The 22340-nt window shown below is 57.9% G+C and overlaps 1 protein-coding gene across 1 annotated transcript; it reads left to right on the plus strand.

Annotated features, from left to right (window-relative positions):
* Nucleotides 1-598: 598 nt before the first annotated feature.
* VOLCADRAFT_99276 (uncharacterized protein) lies at nt 599-22139 on the plus strand (the record flags this gene model as incomplete). The annotated part of the gene is made up of 24 exons (XM_002958031.1): nt 599-632; nt 1230-1477; nt 2504-2863; nt 3415-3514; nt 3939-4612; nt 4881-4920; nt 4984-5164; nt 5303-5376; nt 5473-5749; nt 6225-6495; nt 7866-8697; nt 9193-9229; nt 9704-10130; nt 10365-10405; nt 10485-10500; nt 10887-11786; nt 13775-14054; nt 14103-14467; nt 15111-15662; nt 16188-16508; nt 16989-17136; nt 20400-20439; nt 21123-21141; nt 22092-22139. 24 exons carry the CDS (start codon nt 599-601, stop codon nt 22137-22139), a joined length of 6285 nt encoding a protein of 2094 aa, XP_002958077.1.
* Between the last annotated feature and the right edge of the window lie 201 nt (nt 22140-22340).

The following is a 22340-nucleotide window of genomic DNA, read 5'->3' on the forward strand; positions in this document are numbered from 1 at the left end:
AGATACACTGCGGATGGAGAGCCGTCCCAACCCATATGCTCATAGTTACATAGTTACGAAAGCCATGGGCGCCGGGATAAGGACTGATAAGACATGACAGGATGGTGGAGGGAAAGGGGTGTCTGGACGAACCCCCTGTACTGCAAATTACAATGAAGTTGCGCAAACACCCTTTCTAACCTTGAACATTTAAGTAGCATAGTCTGTCCTCCGAAAGGTACGTTGCCAGCCGTGTTCTCACAAGGCAGGCAAAGCCATAAGTCGGTGTTTGTCGAATATACTGATGTCTAACAATCAGAGCCAAATTGAGCTGGACGTTCTGTCACCACCGCCCGTTCCATCCCAGTCCTTACCGATATGGTCAGGGTCAAACATTAATCAGCCATGATTGTGGTGATAGCCTGTCAAAGTATTCCTTGGGGTTTTACGCCTCCCTACGTTTCGACGAGCATGCGCGGTCCAAGAGCATGTGCACCATTGCGCGGTCCAAGAGGGGACCTTAACAACGAATCTGAAGTTATAAAAATATAGTCTTTCAGTGGTGCTGGAGTAGATGGGACGTAGATCGGCCCCATGTATATAATAAGCATAATTAATAATGTTTTGGATCGAAAAAATCCAGATCGTGCCATGTAAGGCAGAGACCGTTCCTGTCTATTTGGATAATGCACCGTGTATAGATAAAGAATTCTACAGACGCATCAGGGTAACCATGGGCCATCGGGACTAGGGCAAGGAATAAGCGGCGACCAACGGCCATCGTATAGTTGCCCCGATTACGGTCACCTACAACGTTTCGGAATCATTAAAATGTTGACCAAAGGCATGTAAACATATCCACAGCTTAAACCTCACTGCTTTAATGACTGCCAGCCACGTGTTCTGTCCATTTCCCAATCTCGATGACCTTGCCAGTGGAAGCGCCCCAGCAAGGTTTTGGACTCTTGGTTCCCTGGAAGTAACTTCCGTAGATGCTGCTGCTGAAGGCATATTTACCTGGCTAAAGAGGACACCTTCAATTGTGCAACTAACACCGCAGCAGACCTGGTTGAGCGCCTTTCCCGTCGCCGCGTTTTACCGTGTGTGGCGTGCATTGCGTGACTTTCCAGGAGACCATGAACTGGTGTCCATCTCATCAGAAGGTCTACGGCAGCTTCGCAAACGCCTTGCCGTGACAGCCCAACATACTGAATTACTCCAAGTTCGATCTGATCCAGCTCCGCTAACAGGTTTGCAGCAGCAAAAGCCACGACAAAATCAGGAGGAAGGTCAACCTCAACATCAGGAGTATGACCCAATTAAGACCTACAACGGCGACGCGCTGCCTGGTGACAACAATGCAGCCTTTGACAGCAGCAGCCCCCGCATGCGGGGTTGTCTCAGCGAAGAGCAGCAGGGCCACGAGCACTTCATGCGCAGTCAGCTTCAAGAGGGCACGAAGATCGTTTGCTTTTTCGCGGCGCAGCTACTAATCCTGGTAGGGCGCCATGCAGATGTCATATTGTCAGAAGATCGGATCCATCTCATCGGATACCTTGCCTAATAATACTTTCACGGATTCCTATAATAATAAGAGGCATCTGCAGCGGATGAATATTATATTGGCCGCATTCCTTGGCAGCATACATGCCATTTGTCAGTCAAGGCCCGGGCGCGCAGCTTGCAACAGCATGGGAGGCCCTCCCACCCAGAAAAAAATGTTTATTGCGGCAGTGTATTGCGGCAACAATAATACAAATGATGAAGGCCTCGCGGTCCTCGACGGCCGCGGCCTGGAACAAAACCAACCGCGCGCACGCATGTGTTCATCCCCCGAATAATAAATAATATTGGAATGATACCGGAATGAATACTGGCACACAACGCCTTGTGGGTCACCGTTAATCATAGGAATGCGCTGACCCACATCGCCCAAGTGACTAGCAGACTAGGACAACAATGTAATTTTTGCCGCTATCCGGATGAATGTGGGTCAGCTGGATCCTCATCCGCCTCATCCTTAGCTTATTCTTGATGGCCCTGATACCCCTTCTGAGCACCTGACCCACGCACATACATGCATAGACATACATGTATGATGTGTGGGATAGGGGGGCATATCTTCACCCGTGGCCGCTACCTGGCGAAACCCTGCCTTCCCCGCGGGTATTTCGGGGCACCCTCATCCAGTCACCCTAATCAACTTCTCAGTGGATCGCTTAGGTTCCGCACCCACCATCAGCATCCAACGGAATCTGCCGGATCGACGGCGGCGCAATTCCATTCCTGGACGTCTCGCGAGTTTATTTCATCCGATTCACCACTGTCCATCGACTAGGGACACTTTTACCTTCCACCATCGGAAGGATTTTCGACCCTTACAGGTCTCGATCCCGGGATCTCGGGGGGGCAATGGTCCGTGCCTTACCAGTAGTGCCTAAAAATGTATGCATATAGACATCACTTATGCACGTTTGCGTATGCACATATCTAGACATGTGTAGACGTGCATGCATGCATGCAGGCGGGCACCTCCGCACCGGCAGCCAACGCCAACGCACAATCAGCAAACCCTGGCGCCACCGCGGCAGCCGCTGCCGGCGAACCCCCCACTGGACGTCCTGCGGGTGGCGCGGCCGCTCCGGCGCGTGGCCGCTGCAGGCGGGGTCAGGCAGCCGGCGGCGGCGGCTGCGGCAACGCTGCTGCTGGCATAGGGGCCCCGGGAAAGGGCGGCAAGCTGGTGCGTCCCGTGGATCCCGGCAGCAGCGAGGCATGGGCGGAGGCTCTTCGGCAGGCAGCTGGCTGTCTGGACGATGTGGGGCAGCTGGTGTGGGTGGGGGGGCTGTGTTTCGAGTCAGCTGTGGAGGCCAGGGCCGTTACGCAGGTGCGAGGGGTTGCAGGTAAAAGAGACCGGTGGGTGGAGGGCTCGAAGCGTGACGGGATATGAAGGGCGAGCAAAACCCATTCCACACCGAACCATGTTCCATTGACGACGACTGAACCACCCCGACGGCGACCTGGCACCGTGTATATGCCGCCCGTTACACCTTCGGAGAGTAACTCAACTCGCATGTGTAACATTTGCCGTCAATGGAACATGATTCAGTGGGATGCGACTGCGATGAATCGGTCATCGACGGGTTGGGGAGCTGGCTAAGTAGCGGCAGAAAACAACAGATGGCGCAGCAGTGGAAGAGATGGGTTATGGGATGCGGGATATGTGTGGGTAAAGTGTAACAGTTCTAGGTGTACCATGCCTATCTGACCCTTACGTGGCCTTGACACCTGCCCCCACAACCCCCTGCCGTGCACCCACATCTTCCCCGCAATGCCCACCCTCGTGCATGGAAACCCCCCCCCCGTCCTTACGACGTCCTTACGCCAAGCCATCCTGCTTTGCCGGCCTTGTACGCCTGTTTGTCCTTTGGTTTGCAGCTGCTGGTCAACTCGCTGCAGCTCTGGGCTCCCCGCTTGTTGTCGAAGCCCCCAGCGGCACTGCGGGGGCCGTACTCCGCCTTCAGGCAACCCTTGGCGGGTGCGGATGAGACGGGAACGGGGGGGGGAGGGGAAAGACGAACCACGAACGAGTGAAGCTGCTGCCAAGGAAAGAGTGTACAAGAACGGGAAGGGGGGAGGGAGGAAAACGGGTGATGTACATGCGTGAAAGAACTGCACTAGGAAGGAAATTGGAGAGATGGCGCACGGGGGTTCGCGTCGTTGCGTCGTTGCAGGCAAGGGGTAGAGACACGATCACATCGCACGTGAGGCCCCGGGAGGCCGTAGTCAGGCCACACCACCGCGGGGCTGCACCCCGAGGCGGTACGTGGGCGCATTAGGGCTCCAAGCTCGCCATGCCAATGCACCTCTGCCCTAATGCAATTTCTGGTTGGCGACCCAATTCCATGTGCCGCTGCATTATATACCGCTACCCCCGGGCTCACTGGCCGTACGGCACGCAGGGCTGGTGTGTAGCTTGGCGTGGCAGCACTGCGGTGCTGCAGCAGCACTCGCCCATCACCGCCAGCTGGGGCAAGAAGGACAGGATCCGCAAGACCCCGCCACCGTGGGCTCTGTCGTACGCCGTACATGGGAGGCGTCTGCGGGTGGAGGAGTCCACTGCCGCTACAGCCTGCAACAGCTACTTCTCGAGCTTGTCGCAGCGGCCAAGGCGCCTAACAGCGCAGCAGCGGTGTCCGGCGGGCTACAGGGGGGCCCCCGCAGCGCCGCGGCGGGGCCCGGCGGCTCCGTAGCGAACTTAATTGCGGCATTATCAGAGGCTCTGGTCCTGGCTTTTGAGCGCGACCCGAGCGGGGGGGAAGCCGGCTCCAGGGTGCTAATGTGCACCTTGATGGCGGTCCCAGAGACTGCTACCGCCGAAGTTGTCGCAGCTGGCGACGGCAAGCCTGGCGTTGGCGTCGGCCGTGGTGGCGGGGGCGGGGGCGGGGGCGGGGGCGGCGGTGGACGTGGGAAGCGTCTGCGGAGTGAGAGGTGGGGGCCATGCTGCGGCGGCACGCGTGAGGCTGACGGCGGCGGTGCGGAGCGCCTTCAGCTGTTGTGGGAGGTCATCGCTCAGGCCGCGTGTGGGGCTTGCATGCAGCTCGATTCGACGTTGTTGGCTGCTGCGGTGCTGCAGGTACGCCTGCACCGCGCGTGTATGCCTACCTTACCTGTGCTAGCGCTACAGCTCAGTTCCTCATGCGTATCGTACGTATGTGCCGCACCTAATGCCAACGGCCCGTACGGGTTGCAACAGCCGCAACCTAGGTAGCCCGCACACTCGCGCCTCCAAATCCCAAACTGATATTCATCGGCGTCCCTGCGGCTCGGCTATCCCGCCGACCCATGGGTCCAATCCCCGTACCCCCGTGGGTCTTTCCCATCCACCCCATGGGTCCCCGCAGGTACTGGCTCCAAGCTTCCCGTCCGCCTCCGCAGCCAGCCGTAAGGCCCTTCTGGACTTGGCGGCCGCTGCGGTCTCCGTTGATGACCCGGGCCCCCCCACAGCTGGTATCCCGACCAGGGTGGCGGGCCACCAGGCAGGAGCTGCAGGGGCCGGTGGAAGCGGAGGGGGGGGCCAGCAGAACGGGAGCGGTGCGGGGGCAGCGGCAGTGATTGGCGTATCCGTGCTGGCTCAGGGTGGGTCCCTCAGCCCAGGCAGGGAGCACATGGGCTGGGAGTGGTGCCTGTACGGGCAGCTGCTGCCCGTTCACCATCATGGCCGTACACATAAGACCCAGACCGCCATCTGGGGGTTCTACTGCCGTGCATGCGAAGCAGCCTATTCGCATGGTGGCGCATGCAAGCATGCACGGTGCGTGCTTAGGTGGTGGTATGTTGGCGAATGGTGGTGGGTTCACCCAGCAGCCGGTGGCGCTAGCCGGCCCGCAATGCCTGAAGGTCTGTGCTGCGCCTATCTAACTCCTGGTACCTGCCCAGTTTGCATCACGACCCGACTCACCGTCGTTCCCTGCATGGCTCCCTGCCGCATCTTAGGATGCTGCGATACGGACGCGACCGTCAGGTGCCGTTGCCTGGGGCTAATCTCGTCCTGCCTGAGGAGCCTATCCCAGATTGCGGAGGACGAGGGGCAGCAGCTGGAGGTGGACGCGGAGGCGGACAGAGGGCAAAGGGCAGGGACGGCTGCGACGGCGGCACCGGTGCGAGAGCAGAACAGCGCCGCAGGGCGCGAACTGGTCGAGGTCGGCAAGGTTGGGAAGAACGCGCCCATAGGCGCTCTCTGTGGGCTGCTTCTTCCAGCTCTCAAGGCCAGGTGGGGGACGATTGCGGAGAGGCTAGGTGGTGGGGTAACCGCATCCCCCCTGCTCTCCCGAGCCGCACTGGACTGTGGGCAAGGTGCTCAGAGCTGGGGTGGGGCAGCACCAGCCTTAGCTGATGCATCGCAGTGTGGGTGGCAGGTGCTCGCGGCCTCTGTTAGGCAGCGAAGCTCCTTCCCACACCTAGGTCGCCCACAGCTAGGTGTGGGTTGCAGCAGCTTACACGTGTGTGTGTCGGTTGATGGACCAACTGATGTCTTGATGGACCAGCCGACTCATGAAATGTGGGCCGAGATCTGGATGTGGCCGCACGACTCGCGATCGTGGCCGCACCGCGCACGCTGTATTATTATTATTACTATTGTTATTTCGAGGTCTCTCGAAAACCCCTAATGCAGCAATGCGCAGCGCATTTGCACGGGTCGGCAAACTGCCAACGCCCCGTCATCACGTATTCATAACATCCGGCAGGCTGCTGGACCGAACCCGTACGTGCCGTACACGGGCTCTGCAGCTGTTGCTTGAGCTGTTGAAGCTCCCAGCTCCATGTGGCCAGCGGCACGGCGGCTCGGGACAGTCCGTGTTGCCGGCGGCACATCCCCGGGCCCCGACGGAGGCAGCAACGGCCCCGCCCCGACCTTCGCGGCTGGCCGCCCTCATCGCGCAGTACTGCCTCCCGGAAGTTTGCGTGCTGCTGGATGCGACGTACGGCTCGCCACTGTACGACGAGGCTAATGCGCAGGTATGTGTGCGGGACGACTCAGGCCTTAGGCAAGCCGCAGACACTTAACACAGGGTCCCTCCCTTGCTAGGTAAGAACCGGAAGGTCAGGAGCACAGCTAGCACAGCTAGCACAGCTAGCACAGCTAGCACAGCTAGCACAGCTAGCACAGCTAGCACAGCTAGCACAGCTAGCACAGCTAGCACAGCTAGCACAGCTAGCACAGCTAGCACAGCTAGCACAGCTAGCACAGCTAGCACAGCTAGCACAGCTAGCACAGCTAGCACAGCTAGCACAGCTAGCACAGCTAGCACAGCTAGCACAGCTAGCACAGCTAGCACAGCTAGCACAGCTAGCACAGCTAGCACAGCTAGCACAGCTAGCACAGCTAGCACAGCTAGCACAGCTAGCACAGCTAGCACAGCTAGCACAGCTAGCACAGCTAGCACAGCTAGCACAGCTAGCACAGCTAGCACAGCTAGCACAGCTAGCACAGCTAGCACAGCTAGCACAGCTAGCACAGCTAGCACAGCTAGCACAGCTAGCACAGCTAGCACAGCTAGCACAGCTAGCACAGCTAGCACAGCTAGCACAGCTAGCACAGCTAGCACAGCTAGCACAGCTAGCACAGCTGGGGCACCTGCAGGCACACCTCCAGGACCGAGTACTGGCGGTACATTCCGCGAGTGGGCGCCTTTCCGTTCCTTCACGAAGGTTCTACTGGTAAAGCCCTGTCCCCAGGGTGGGTGGTTACTTCTACTCGGGCCATCACCATCATTTCCCCATGTCCTAAACCCACCCACAGCGCCCAAAGCGCCTCGAAAAGAGCTGCATACCTCTCGTTTAAGAGCCTCCCAGTCGACCACTCTACGTTGCTGTCGACCCTGCAAGCGAATTTCGCCCAAATAACACACAGATACATGCTTACATGCATATATACACATACCAAGGGTTTGGCACCACTGGTAACGCGCGACCATTGCCCCCGGGAGATCTCGGGATCGATACCCGTTAGGGTCAAAAGTCCTTCCGATGGTGGAAGGCAATTCGCCCCTAGGTGATAGACGGTGATGACCTGGGATAAAGTCAACCTGCGATCCGACCAGGAAAGGAGTTGGGCCGCTGTCTACCCGGCAGTTTCCGTTGGATGCTGGTGGTGGGTGCGGAACCTGAGCGATCCACTGAGAAGTTGACTAGGGTGACTGGATAAGGGTGCCCCGAAATACCGGGGAAGGCAGGGTTTCGCAGGGTAGCTGCCACGGGCGAAGATACACCCCCCTGTTTCACACATCATACACATGCATACCTATACATGCATACATGCCTTTAAAGTTAAAACACATGTCTTACCGGACTGCTGCTTGTCTCGCCCCGCCCAACTTCACTCTCAGCTGTTGCGGCACGTCGTGGAGGCGCTGTGTGCTGCCATGCGACCGGAGGAGCTCCTCTCCAGGATCCTACTGGCTGACACCAGCGGCAGCCGGGGACGTGGAGCAGCCTTGAAGGCCGCGAACGCGGCGGTCGCGGCGGATGCAGCAATATCGGGAGATGTCAACAGCCGCGATGCTAACCCTAGGGCGCCGGCCGCTGGTGCCGTACACGTGAGTCCGCACACACGCCGCATGCTGGCGGCCGGCCTCACGTTGCCCGTTGGTCCCAGCGGCGTGTACAGTGCAGATGTCATAAAGCCGTTGTACGACATTGTCGTACGATGTTTGGGGTCAGCTGGCGGCGGCAGCGGCAGAGGCGGCGCCCATGCGTGTTTTGTGCAGGAGGCAGCGGCCGGTGCCGTCGCAACGGGTTTGGAGCCGCCACAGGTGGATACGGCGCCGGCATGGGGGGATGGTACGACTGGTTTGGGCAATGATGACGATGCGATGGCCGGATGGTGCACGGGCCGGGTGCTTGCGGGCAGCGCTTCACTGCACACCGCGCTTTGGCAACATGCTTTCCGGGAGTTATGTACCCTCCTGGCAGAGTTGGAGGAAGGAGAAGACGGCGGGGAACAGGGTGGCGAAGGTGACGAGGGTGACGAGGGTGAGGATGAGCGGAGGAACGGCGGAGCGGTTAAAGAGGGGATAGATGTTTCCCATGAATGTTCCGGTGCCCGTGGAGAAGAGGAGCCGGCAGAGGAAGAGAGGCCGCGGCGGCATCAGCAGCCGGTTGCTGTCAGGGCAAGTGCGGCGACAGGGCGCATGGCTCGAGCTTCACTGGCGCTGAGAGGTGGGTACAGGCTAGGCAGGTTGCAGGTACCCGTGTGATAGGGAAGAAAAGGGGCCTGGCATCTTACATCTGTGTCCGCTGTTTTGAACGTGGCTGGCGACAAGGTTGGTTGGTCACCTCTCTGTGTGTTGTTGTTACATGGTGGGCGCGGTGAGGTGCGGTGCAGCCCTTGGGTCTTTCTGCTGAAGGGATCTTCGGGAGGGACCTTCCGAAGGGACCTTGGAGGGGCCTTCTGGTTCCACCGCTCCCTTGAGGAGGGGCTAATGTGAGGCGCGAGGGAGGGACACGCCAGACTAGGAACGTTTGCAAACGCCTTTGCGGCTTATTGCAGCGAACATGCATAAACCGGATTGGATTCTGTCATCGTCCCTAATATTTTCATTTGTTGAGGTCGTAACGACCCGTGGGTCGCAAGCTCGTCTTCGGCATTTGCATGTCCGTGCAAGGGGGTTGGTTCCTCGGTGGTGCAATACGGCTACTGCCGCTATTGGGCAGCCATGCCCGCCAGCGCGGAAGTTATCTCCCTTTGCTGGTAAGACCCTCCTCAAGTTGATTTCCCTCCAAGGTCTGGGAGGCAGGAGGCACGCAGCGCTCCGGCGCTTCACGCTCAAACGGGGCCGGTAGGAGCCGCACGATTTCCGCGTCATTAAGCTTGGCCTTTGTCACCTTGGAGTCGTCCCATGTTTGACCCCCCGCCCTCGCCCTCGTGCACTTGCGTCCTGCGCGCAGTTCTGTGCTGCCTTCAACACAACGCGCCGGATGCCGTGGTTGTTGCGTCCGCCACCGCCGCCGCATCGACGGCTTTCGCACATGTCGGTGCCGGGACTGGCGCGGCGGCTCCAGCGGGTAGCCTGCAAGCGGCCGCCGCAGCATCAGCAGCTGTAGCAGCAGCATCAGCAGCAGCAGCAGCAGCTACCAAGGCCAGAGGCGCAGCCCGGTCTGGGGACATTGGTCAGGAAGTGGCGGCAGCGGCCGCAGCTGCAGGGGCGACGGCACCTGCGGACAGGTGTGACCCATGGGACGCGACGGCGAGATGTCGGGCGGAGCTGGCGATTGTGCTCGATGTGCTGGCGGCTGCATTGACAGAGGACTCGTCTAAGGAGGCCCGACGGAAGCAGCAGCAGCAGCAGCAGCAGCAGCACATGCGGCAGCACATGCGGCAGCGGGGTTCCCACAGTGAAAGCTGTGGTGGCCAAGGCCAGGTCGTGGCGTGGAGGGAGCAGGAGGTCCAGCGGGAGAAGGAGCTTGCGGAGCGAAGCGCCTGCATGGTGTTGGCCTTACGGCTGCTGGAGTCGGCGTTTCCCGCGCCAGGACCCAAAGCTATAGCTACCGCGACAGCTGCTACTGCTATCGCCCCTTCGGCTACAGTCGCTACCGCCGCCACGTGTCGGGCCGGCGGCATGCCACTGGGGCCTGCACCGCCTGGCGGCCAGGTGAAAGCGGCGGATGTTGCCAAAACGGTCGCCGGGGGAAAAAATGGTGGCAGCTGTAGCGGCGGCGGCGGTGTAGCGCCTTCGGCCTTGGCTCCCCGCCTGGACCTCGGCCTCAACAATAACTTGGGCAGGACGGTTTTATTCTACTTGGATCGGGCCTTGCCCCAGATTCTGTCGTACGGCAACTTGGACGCCATCGATGCGGCGTACGCGGTGAGTGACCGACGCGTCCAGATGCGCCCCGTGATGGGCGGTGTTGCCTGGCGGGTCATAAGGTGCGAGTTTGGTTTGTCTGTGTTGCTGTGTGTTTGGTTTGTGTGTGTCGCTGTGTGTTTGGTTTGCCTGCTGCTCTAGACGACAGGAGACTGGGGTGAGCGAGTGCGGGGTGACCGTCTTAGGTCTTCCCTGGGGCTCCAATCCCAAGGCGTGAAGGGGGGGTGGGTGCGAGATCGACGATAGATATAATCATGGCCAGGCAGCCGGAGCATATGAGCAGCCGGAGCGGCGTGCGAGCAACGCACAGCTGAAGGGCGGGAACTATAACCGAGACCAGGCCAACGCTGTCACCATGCAGAGCTGTTACCAGGGTCAAACGCACACGATCTTATTTTATCTTCTACGCAATCTGCAACCTGATTTGCGCCATCTCCCCGGACGACCGAGGCGACGTGATGGGGGGACGTGAGCAGCTGATCCTTCGCATTTTGCATGTGGTTCCATTCAAATCCCCCACGACTTCCCCCCACGTACATCCAGACAATCTCCAAAGCTCCTGGCGCCGCGCCAGTCTTCTGCCGGCACCTTCGAGCCGCACAGGTGGCGCTGAGGCAGCAGCAGCAGCAGCGGCGGCAGGAGCGACAACAGCGCTGCATGGATGAAAAAGGAAACGCCACCGGCCGCGACGTAACGGCGACAAGGGCCTCTCAGTCGGCGGCTTCTCGCAGAGATAACGACGTAATACGAGTGGATGGACAGGGACGGGACGGGAGAACTCCCGTAGGGGCGCTGGCTGCCGCGGCGCGCTATCTGCTAGTGCTTACCCACATGACGCGCCTGTACGAGTTCGAGCTAGAGGAGTTCATGGCACGTCTGCAGGAGGCACGCCGCAGCGGCGGCGGCGGCGATGGCAGTGGCGGCATGGCAATCTTGGACCCATCGTCCCTGGACCGCCTCCCCGGCGCAGCTCTCCGCGGTGTTGGCAGCGCCAGCGGACGGGCGGAAGAGGGGGAGGGAGTAGGACAAGGAAAAGGAGATGGTTCGGGAGGGGCGGCTCGGAATGAAAGACGGAAGAACGGTGAAGAGGGACGGAAAACGGAGCGCGAAGCTCGCGGCGAGGGGACCACGGAGCAGGAGGCTGCGGCGGCGGCGGCTGGAAATGATGGTGGTGATGATGATGTTGGTAACGACTACATGCAGGAGACGGAAGAGAACCGAAGCTGTCGGGAAGCGGCGCAGCGGATGTTGGATCGCCTGATGGCGTCCTCGGCGCCCGCGACCCACGTGCATGCGCTGCTGGCATTGCTTCCGACCCGTGGTTCTGTCGGGGTCGGGGTTGGCAGCAAGGCCAAGAGCAGCGACGGGGTTCGAGGGGTCGAGGTGGAGGTGAACGAAGCAGGGGACTTCTGCAGAGCAGATCAGCCACCAGTGGAGCTTCAGGTGAGGATGCTGTCCTTCAATGTTGATGTAGCTGTGTACCTTAAAGAACAGCAGGCGCAGCCTGGCCTGGTTTGCTGCTAAAGGTGCCGCCCGGGGTTCGCGCTGGTCAGACATACTTGCTGCTGCAGCCGCTGTTGTTGCGGAAAGCTTTAGCAGCTACTGCAGCCGCTGCAGCCGCTGCTGCTGCTGCCGGAAGCTGTACAAGAAACAGCAGTAGTTCTCGAAGCGCGCGTGTTTTCTGGCCGTTCGCTTGGACAGAATGGAGCTGAATGTTACGACGGGGCAGAGGGAAATCTGATGATGGCAAAGTCGACTGCCGACGTCCAAAGCACCAAATGGCGAAGTCGACACGAAGCCCACGAGTGCCGTGGCCGCCGGCGGGTTAGCCAGAAGTCGTCCCTCCCCAGCCTTTCGGGTGCTGCTTCCCAGTCGGCCTGCCCCCCCCCTTCCCCGCGGACACAGTCACTCCATGAAGCAGCACAAGCTACTTCACCTCGTTAAGTGTCCTGGAAAGGACTGTGTTTCTTTTCAGGACTATTCTTCCAGCGGCATCGTGCAGGGCGTTGCGGCGCCCGGGGTTTATCCTAGAACCCCCATGTGACTTTATGGAACTTGTGTTTGAAACCTTGGAACATTTTTAAGACAAAGCGCATATGTTCAGGCACGCGTGCTTTCAGCTGAATGAAAGGCGCGAGGGAATAGCGTCCCTGCTTCAGCAGCATCTACAAATATTACTTTTGTTGCGCCGATATTCCGTGCATGGAGTCACACTGGAAATAAAAGAAACCAACTAAAGGAATGTTTCAACATGATGAAACAGCGCAAACTAGCGTGGCGTTGTGAGGGTGAGAATGTTGGTGGGAGGAGTCTGCGTGTGTTAAAAAACATATATAGTACAAAGTGCGGCGCTGCAGGTGCTACCGCCGCCATAACGCAAGTCTGCCACCTTCCCTAATAGTACTAAATGGGCTGTGTAATCGGCCTTTTATTTACTTTTCGTAGTTTGCCAGAAAGTTCAATGTGGGATTGTTATGTGGTGTGAGTTTGGTCGGATCCATCTTTTTATGAACCCACCATCGGTGTGCTCTCCGCTAATAGCTGAAGGGTCTCTATTCATCTTAGACATGACCGTACTTGAACAGGATCTGTTCTATAGGTCATACACCTGTCTGTGTTCTTTAACTCAGACAAGCTTCTCAACCCAGACGAAGAGACAGAGTCCCTGCACCTGAGCGCAACGTAAGGCCGCAGTGGCCGTGCCGCTGGCACGGACGCGCGGCTCTGGATGAACGTCCCTCCGAGCCTCATTCCGCCGGCAGGGATGGTGCCTGGGACATTCAGATGGGTTACGACCTTTTTTATGAAATAAAAGTTTTGGCGTTCGACGTTTTCTCTTGTCTTTTTCGCTCTTCATTTTATTCCTGCTCGCTGCAAAAACTTAATTGTTTCGTATACGTGCGGCACGTAAAGGAGCGCCTGATAATCGTTTGCCCTCGTACAAAGCAATGTAACTCTAGGCGTTTTTATAACCAAGCCGCACCTAAGGCTTGCCCTCCTCCTTCCGCCCCACATCCTACATCTCCCTATCTCTTGGCTAATCCCCGTCTCCCGGTATCTGCTCCCTCTGGCTTCCTTAACCCCAGCCAGCTTCAAGAACTGTAGCCCTGCAGCCCTCCAAGCCAAGCATTCATGAGTCAGCTGCCCCAAATGCGATCCTGACCTCCGAACTACACTGTATATCTGCTCCTTGTCCAGGTCTTGTCGCTTGATCTCCCCCCCTTCCCTCTCCTAAACATCCTCCTCGATCCCATCGCACTCGCCCCCATCCGGACACCACCGCCCCACCTCGTCTGTGGTTCGTCTTCCCGCTCAAGGCCGTACCCCAATCTGAAAATGGAGTGTCGAGCATTGATCACCATAAATGAATGAATGATGCGTATCGAGTTTGCTCTCCAGCCTCTCCAACCCTCCACCCATACTCGCGGCAGGTGCTTGCATTACGCGCTTTGGGCCGCCTGATGGTTCTGTCCGATCGGTTGTCAGTTGAGTACGGCGATGTACTGCGGGACTTGCTGGCCCGGTGGAAGTACAGACCCGCGGCTCTGGTCTGCGAGGCGCTGGCCATCACACATGACCTTGTGCGCCGTAACCCCAGCCACCATCGCCAACTGCTGGGACTCACGGAGGATCTAATTCAAGCCGCGCTACAGAACTGGGCTAGCCTTAAGTGTGGGCATGGATTGGGGTCGGAGCCGCTAGCGGTCGGAGGTGGGTGTGGTGTTGCGGAGCCGCGGGCTGGCGGTGTTGGCGCCACAGGCCGAGCCTCGGGCCCCCGGGAGCAGCTGCAGCCACATGATAAAGTCCGTCCGGCAGGCAACGGCGTGCACGAGCGCGACGAGGATCCTGAGGCGGGTGGAGCACAAGAGGATGCCAATGGCGGAACGGGGGACGACGGGAACGGGGCGCGGAAGGCCCAGGTGGTGAAGCCCCGGGAGGTCCAGCCCCCTCCACCACACCGTCCCCATTGCTGCGGTCGCGAGGCTGTCCTGGCGGCGCTGCTGCCGACGGCGGTGGGCTGCTACTGCCGCTTGCTGGCCACGGGACGGCTGCAGTGGTCTCCGGCGACGTACCGTACACTGGCGATGTGCTTCACCCTGGCTAGGGGCAATCTGCGGGGGCAGGTTCGTGGGGTTCGAGTGGCCGCCGGACGGTTGGTACAGCTTAGGGCATTCAAGTTACAAGTTCCACACAAGTGCGGGAGGGCGTCCGTAAAAGTGGGGGGGGGAAGGGGGGGGGCATGGACGATGACCTATCATTCGGGAGGCTATGTAGAGGTGTTCGCGATTTGCAGAAGCCCCGCCCCGGCAGCTAGGTACGGAGACAGACTGTCTGGGACTTAGGGTCCTGGGTAGGGGCTACGATGTAGGTTACTGTTTGCGGAACCTACATCCGCAAGCAGTGCAGTGCAGCTCTCTAGAACGGCACGGCTGGCCGTGTGGCCTGAAGACCGCTGACGGGGACTCCTGTCGAACCGACAGGTCAATGCGATCTCCAATTAGAAAGCAAAGCTTCCTCCACGACAGCGCAGAGCGCGCCTGAGCGCCGCACCTGACGCCTCCTTTATTGCCCTTGCATTGCAAAACATGGTGCAGGGAAGGATCCTGCAGCAATTTGGTATGAAATGGATGAACTTTGGTCCCCAAGCACACGTACACATGTCATGCTGGCTACCCCCTAGCCTCAGCGCTATCGTCGCAACACAGTGTTATGCGCTTTTGCACTGCGGTCCAACCAAACAGCCTGCTGTTCCCGCGGCCTATTCAGGTAGCCATGCAGGCTGCGGCTCTGCTGCTGCGAAACGCATCCACTTCCTCCGCCTCTGGGCCCGGCAGCCACGGCGGCGGTGGGCCCCAGGCTGGCACGCACCGCCGCATTGCCGTAGCGCTGGCCTTGTTGCGCAATTGCCCCGGCCCGCTGCGGGCACGGCTGGTTTCGGAGGCGCTTCTTCCTGTGTCCGGACTCACCACTGCACCCGCCGCCGCAAGCACTGGCAGCCACGACTTCAGACCTACCAGCTGTGGCGAGCCGCTGCCGCCCCCGTTGCTGCACGCCGAGGACTTTCTAAGCGACGACCTAGCTCTCCCGGTCGTGCAAGCGATTTGCAGCGGCAGCGATGGTGGCGGAGAGGACGCCGGCGGCGGCGCCGTCGCGGGCAACGAGGGCGCAGCGGCACCCTGCGGTGCCGCCGGCGGTGACAGCTCTGGCGGCGTTGGGCCGGGGGACCCAAGCTGCCCTTCCATGGCTGCGTTGCTCCTGCTCCTGCGGGAAATAACCCCATCCGCGAGAACCCTTGCCGTCATGCTGCCGCAGATGCAGGTAGGTAGTGTACCAATATGCGGGTTAATGACGTACACCTTTCTTAAGAGGAGGTTGTACACAGCCACATGGGTGGTGAGGGAAATGGCTCAAGGCCAATAGGCCGTTTTTCTTAGGCATTTCCTGTCGGTTGGAGATTGAGCAATCCAGGAGGAGTGCATTGTTTGCCAGGACTCCGTGCTCCGTAGCATAGTGCTCCGTAGGCGTGCTTGCTAAAGGTTTTAGCAATTACTTCAGGAACAGAGACCCGTTCCTTTTTCGCGATCGCGCATCTTTTTCTCTCGTCCTTCCAACTTAAAGGCGTCTCGTCTCACATGGCCATGCACCCGCTGGGCGTCCTAAGTTGGGTTGGGGTGGGGGGGTTGAGGTGAGGTAACCGCACCTGGGGGGTGCGATGGGCATTGTGGCCTGTACTCCTTCTTGCCGAGGTGAAAGGGCCCAATGATGTTGCGATCCGAACGGCGACTGCAGGCTGTCTTGCGTGACCCATGGGTCCTGGAGAGCTTCACACCGGGCGCTGTACAGGTGCTCCGTGACATGGTGCTGCGCTACAAGGCGACTTCGGGAGCGGGCACCGCAGCGGCAGCTGACGGAGGTGACGGGATGTTGCAGGCAGCGGGCGGCGGCAGCGGCAGTGGCGGCGGCACAGAGCTGAATGTCGTCTCCGGGTGCAACGGACAGCATGGTGCTGTACCTGCACCCGCAGCGGAGGGAGGTGCGGCTGTTGTGGTGGCAGCGGCGGCGGCGCGAGGGGGAGGCGACGGAGTCACCGCGCAGCGGAGGCTAGTGGAACTGCTCACACAGATTGAGGGCCGGGTTGGACTGGCCGGCTGCTCCAAACGGCAGGTAGGGGCAGATGACTCAAGCCCCCGCTCATTGCTCACACCCACCGCTGCCGCCTGGCCTGGTGCAGTTCTTGCGTCTCTTTGATTGTTCCGGGTTGGAAGTCCCGAGCACCTTCCGTGAAGGCCTTCCGGTTCAGGGGGCCTGCGGCGCGTCCTCGATATTCTGCGCCAACGTTGAGCGAGCTCTACCATACACAAGCCCCTTGCACTCCATCCTCCTCTATGCATATGCCCCCTGCCCAGCACCTTGCTCGTGTCGTGGCCCTCCCTGGATACCTCTGCCCAATCCGCGGGGCATGGACACGATGGACACAATGCCCGCCGCGAAACTCCCCATAAACCTTACGCGCTGTAGTGGATATGTTGGCGGTGCGTTCCGTCTCAATAAAGCTACAAGGCGTGTTCAGGGCTTTGTGACTACCACTGTGATGGAGATGATTGACCAATTGGCCTCCCGGCTGTTTGGTTGGGCTTGTTGCAGAGGACCAAGCGAGCTGCTGTCGCTGTGGGCCCCGAAACCGAAATCTTGTTCGGGCTGAGCGACGACAGCGTGCGCCGGTACGAGCGCGCAGTGCTGGCCTTCACCAATAGCCACCCGCCAGGGGCGAGGCGCATCCACCACAGAGGAGGTACGGAAGGCCAGGAGGGATGCGCGGCGCCAGCAGCGGTGACTGTGGCCGCAGCTCCAAAGCCAGCCACAGTCGTTCGGAAGCCAAGCGTCCGGCTTGTACCCCCTTCCACAGCACAGGCCAGTGCGATAAAGGCTGAGCCCCACAGGCGCTCTGCTCGCAGTAGCAATGCGGGATCAAACGCTAAACCTGTTGCTGCCACTGCTACAGGTACTAAGCGACGGAAGGCAGGATAATGGGTCGACTAAGTCGACTATAGTTCAGAGACTGCTGGCAGTGCGGTAGACCTCAGTATAAGGATGCGAGTTCGGAGTGATGTCACGATTCGGACATGGATGGACGGGGCGGTCATACATGCATGCGTCGGTCAATCATACATGCATTTGCATTGAGCGAGGGGCCGCTGATTAATTAGGCCAGATTGGGGATTTTTTCGCATGGAGGTTGGATGAGGCTTTGAAGACGGTGCAACCACCTAAAGGAGTGTTGCAGACATAATGACACAGCGCAAACTAACGTAACGATGTGGGGATGAGAATGTTGGTGGGAGTAGTCTGCGTGTGATAAAACATATTTGCTTGTAAGGAGAGGGCGGAAAAATAAAGTATGATGTACGGCGCTGGAGGTGCTACCGCCGCCATGTAATGGTGGCAAGTCTGCCTCCTTCCCGAATAGCACTAACAGGGCTGGGTAATCGGCCTTTTCTTTACATTTCGTAGTTCAGCAGAAAGTTCAATGTGGGATTGTTAGATGGTGTGAAGTTTGGTCGGATTTATCGTTCAATGGACCCACCATCGGTTTGCCCTCCGGTAACAGGTCAAGGGTCTCTGTCCATCATGGACATGACCGTACTTGAACAGGATCTGTTCTATAGGTCATACACCTGTCTGTGTTCTTTAACTCAGACAAGCTCCTCAACCCAGACGAAGAGACAGAGTCCCTACACCTGAGCGCAACGTAAGGTCGCAGTGGCCGTGCCGCTGGCACGGACGCGCGGCTCTGGATGAACGTCCCTCCGAGCCACATTCCGCCGGCAGGGATGGTGCCTGGGACATTCAGATGGGTTAAATCTGACTTTTTTCACGTTCTTTTCTCAATGTTCACAGTAGCTTTATATCCTACAAGGAAGGTGTGTCATTCTCACTGATCATATCCTAGGACGTGTCTCTCGCTCATACGCTCACACAAAGAAGTGTCCGGTAGTCTGCGGCTATCTCGGAGTCACGCTCCGAGGTTCCCATCAACAACCCGTCGTCATTACAATAACCATCCTATCTTCCTGCCAGGACACAATTAACAACATCAACATGTACCACTTGCCAGAACTCAATTCATCCGCGGCTTCCCTTGGCATATCCCGTGTCGTACACAACAGATCTTCCAATACCCCACAGTCTTCATCATTAGCAATCCAGTCAGTCAGTTCCTGTTTGCCGTGGTCACAACTTGGAACCTTTTGGTTCGTTGAGACGAGCCGCTAATTGCTTTTTCAAGCAGCGGATGTGTGTGTGTGTGTTACATGGTTGGGGGGTGCGTGACCCCATACCTGTAAATCTACCCATACGAGCCGAAGGCCCAAGGGCAATACTACAACGCCTAAAAGCCACGGAGAAAAGGAAACACCGCACATCAGCCCAGACTAGCGTCCAAAAGTGGTAATTGAGTTTCGGTGAGCCCACATACGTTCTGGTCTGGGTTGACACTACTGCAATTAGCGGTTTAAGGTCCTGGGTTCGATTCCTGGGGAGACCCCCGAATTAGTCGGGAGCGCGAGATTATGGCTAGCTGCTGAGATGTGGAGTTGAGGTCACAGTTGATGGACCAGATTCGCACGCTAGATTGGTGGCGATTGCCGAACCCTCCGTCTCTTCGGGTGTTCGGGTGAATGGATGAGGAGGGGTCCCTGAAGGCTGGATCCGCCGCCTTGGACTAACAGTTCGTATGGCGAAGTACAGTGTGGTAGTGGTGGATGGTGCTATAAGGTGATAAATGATCTAGAACTGACAATGTGATAAAGCGGCCCAGAAGCCTCCCACTCTGTAACATTACATTACATTACATACGTTCCAACATCCTCGCAAGACGTGCGGGTTCCCATTTCATGGCCTCCAACAAGCTCTGTTGATGATCGAATCCTACTTCAGCACGAATATCATTATAGGCTGGGCATTCCAATAACACGTGTTTTTCATCCTCGATTCGGCTATTAGTACCACAACAGCGGCAAAACCGCTGCCCCCTGGGGACATGGTACTTGCCCCTTCGTGCTCTGTTTGCCTCCAAAGCCCAGCAACATAAACGAAACTGCATTAGCTTACGATGTGCTAAACGAGAAATGAAAACCTTAGCATGTGTTGGCCACATGACGGCTGCGGCTCCCGAAAAGGGCAGCCCCATCCAGTGCTTATACTTCGCCATTTGCACTCCCGGTTGCTTCCCATCTGATGGGTACTCCTCTGGCAAGACAGTCAGACGCGTATGGTCCCAGCCGCTCATCAAACGCTCTCTTAGTGCCGTTATTATCGCTCCTTCTGGTAGAGGTCTACTCAACAACCAGTCAACACGCTCCTTTACCCCCACGACTTCTTGCGGTATTCCGCTCCAAATATTACACTTTCCAAGAAGGAAAACAGTCGTAACATTGAGATTCCCCAACCCTCCCATTCCAGGTTGGTCAGGACATCGGTTATCTCCTGCCGTAAAACTGCATGAGCAATGGACCCCACTTGTTTTTGAAGGCGGTTCCCGAAACGGAGGATCTGTTTCACCATGTAATACTGTAAGGGGAGTTCAGCCAGCTCCGCATACAACAGTCTGTGGGATGGCGGTGCCGCCCCCGCTACCTGCCTCATGAATAAAATCTGCAGCTGGACTGCACTACCCTTCAACAGGCTTCGAACATGCCCTCCGCAAGGTTGGCTTTATCCCGCCGCCTTCCCGCCCTGTCCACGACCTCTGCCAGCGGATGTAACACACACAATAAAGTAACCATGAACATGCCTCGGAGGGTTAATTTGCCCCTGCCCATGCACCCGAATTTCCATACCACGTGCCTCCGCCTTTTGCTCTTGCATCATTTCGGAGACTGGGAGCCTGAGAACCTGTGTGCCTGGGAGACTTGGATACTGGCAGCATGGCAGTGGAGGCATGGAAGCCTGGGAGCCTGGGATTCCAATAGCCTATGTGCCTGGGAGCCTGGGAACCCAGTCTTTAACGCAACTTATGGCTTGGTTGGCCTGTCCGCCATTCGCTGTGTTGCACAGACAGGCTGGCAGGCGGAATGCAGTACAAGGGCGTAACCTGGTGGGGTGTGTGGTGCCGTGTTGGGTCGAGGGGACGTGTGCATGCTGTGAACCAACTAAAAGAACGTTGCAGACATAATGACACAGCGCAAACTAACGTAACGATGTGGGGATGAGAATGTTGGTGGGAGGAGTCCGCGTGTGTTAAAGCACGTATGCTTGTAAGGAGGGGGCGGAAAATAGAATACGATGTACGGTGCTGCTGCTATTTCCTTGCAATGGTGACAAGTCTGCCACCTTCCCTAATAGTACTAACTGGGCTGGGTAATCGGCCTTTTCTTTACATTTCGTAGTTAGCCAGAAAGTTCAATGTGGGATTGTTATGTGGTGTGAAGTTTGGTCGGATCTATCGTTCAATGGACCCACCATCGGTTTCCTCTCCGCTAATAGGTCAAGGGTCTCTGTCCCTTTTAGACATGACCGTACTTGAACAGGATCTGTTCTATAGGTCATACACCTGTCTGTGTTCTTTAACTCAGACAAGCTCCTCAACCCAGACGAAGAGACGGAGTCCCTGCACCTGAGCGCAACGTAAGGCCGCAGTGGCCGTGCCGCTGGCACGGACGCGCGGCTCTGGATGAACGTCCCTCCGAGCCTCATTCCGCCGGCAGGGATGGTGCCTGGGACATTCAGATGGATTAGATTTTACTTTTCTTCTTGACCTTTTCTGCATGTTCACAATAGTTCTCTAAAGTTGTACAAGGTGTGTCATTCTCACTGATCATATCCTAGGACGTGTCTCTCGCTCATACGCTCACACAAAGAAGTGTCCGGTAGTCTGCGGCTATCTGCGCTTCCTTCCTACAGAAGTATGTTTCATGGGGCCCCAGTTCCCCAGGCCCCACGCCAAGAATTGCACTTCATCCTCCCTGCCCTGCATCTTGCTCGTGTCGTGGATCTGGATCTCTGCCCCAATCCGCGGGGCATGAACACGATGTACACAATGCCCGCCGTAGTCTCTCCCCACAAGCCCCAACCACGTACGTGCCAGGGCATACTTGAGTACTTGCCGCCGCGGGATTTACTCTTAACTGCTGTGCCTGGAGCCATACATACACGTATCTTATTTGGATGATGCTTGAACTCCCGCTTCCCCACAGCAGCAAGACCAGGGTGGAATTCAGTTTCCCTTCCCTTCTAATAGCCAGCTTGCTTAGACTCCATCAGCGTCGTCGGTCATAAGCGGCCAGGTAGGGATTCCTGGGGCAGAGGGTGCTCTGGCGGGATCCTGGGGAACTACCGCGAAGCTCTTTTCCATCTATTGGGCTCTCTATCTCCTCTCCACTCTCTAAAGGTCTCGAAAAGAGGGCGCTAGCAGTACGAGGTGGCCTACTGCCCGAGGTTTCCCCAGCACTAGCAGCCAACTGCGCTTCCAGCAAGCATGTTATGATCACTCCGTTAATTACGGTAATGGCTAACATATCCTTATTACTATTACTTGTGACTCATAGGCGGAACAACTCCTGCCGTACTATCGTACGTCGTACCCCAACAAGGATATATCCTTACTTTGGTTAGTTCCGTCTAGGCGGACATTTGGTGGCTAGTTGGTTCTTGACAACCATTCACCCCCCTCCATCACCCCCCTCCATCACCCCCCTCCATCACCCCCCTCCATCACCCCCCCTCCAATCATCCATCGCCGTGCTGCAGGGAACGAAACCCGACCGACCCAGCCGCACGACCCGGCCCACGGAGTAGCGGACGAAAATCAGCAATCGTCCAAGTTGGAGGTGGACCCCCACCAGCTCCTCAACCATCCTTGCCCCTCCCGGCCTCCCCTTCCATGCGTTCCCACTACCTCTCTTGCAGTGTTTTTTTTTTCGTTTTGGGCCTAGTACCCTAGAGTAATAAACTGGGTGTTTCTCGCAGTTACTATTCCTATTTGTATAGTCGCTGGAA

The sequence above is a fragment of the Volvox carteri genome (genome assembly GCF_000143455.1).
Source record: "Volvox carteri f. nagariensis unplaced genomic scaffold VOLCAscaffold_85, whole genome shotgun sequence".
NCBI lineage: Eukaryota > Viridiplantae > Chlorophyta > Chlorophyceae > Chlamydomonadales > Volvocaceae > Volvox > Volvox carteri.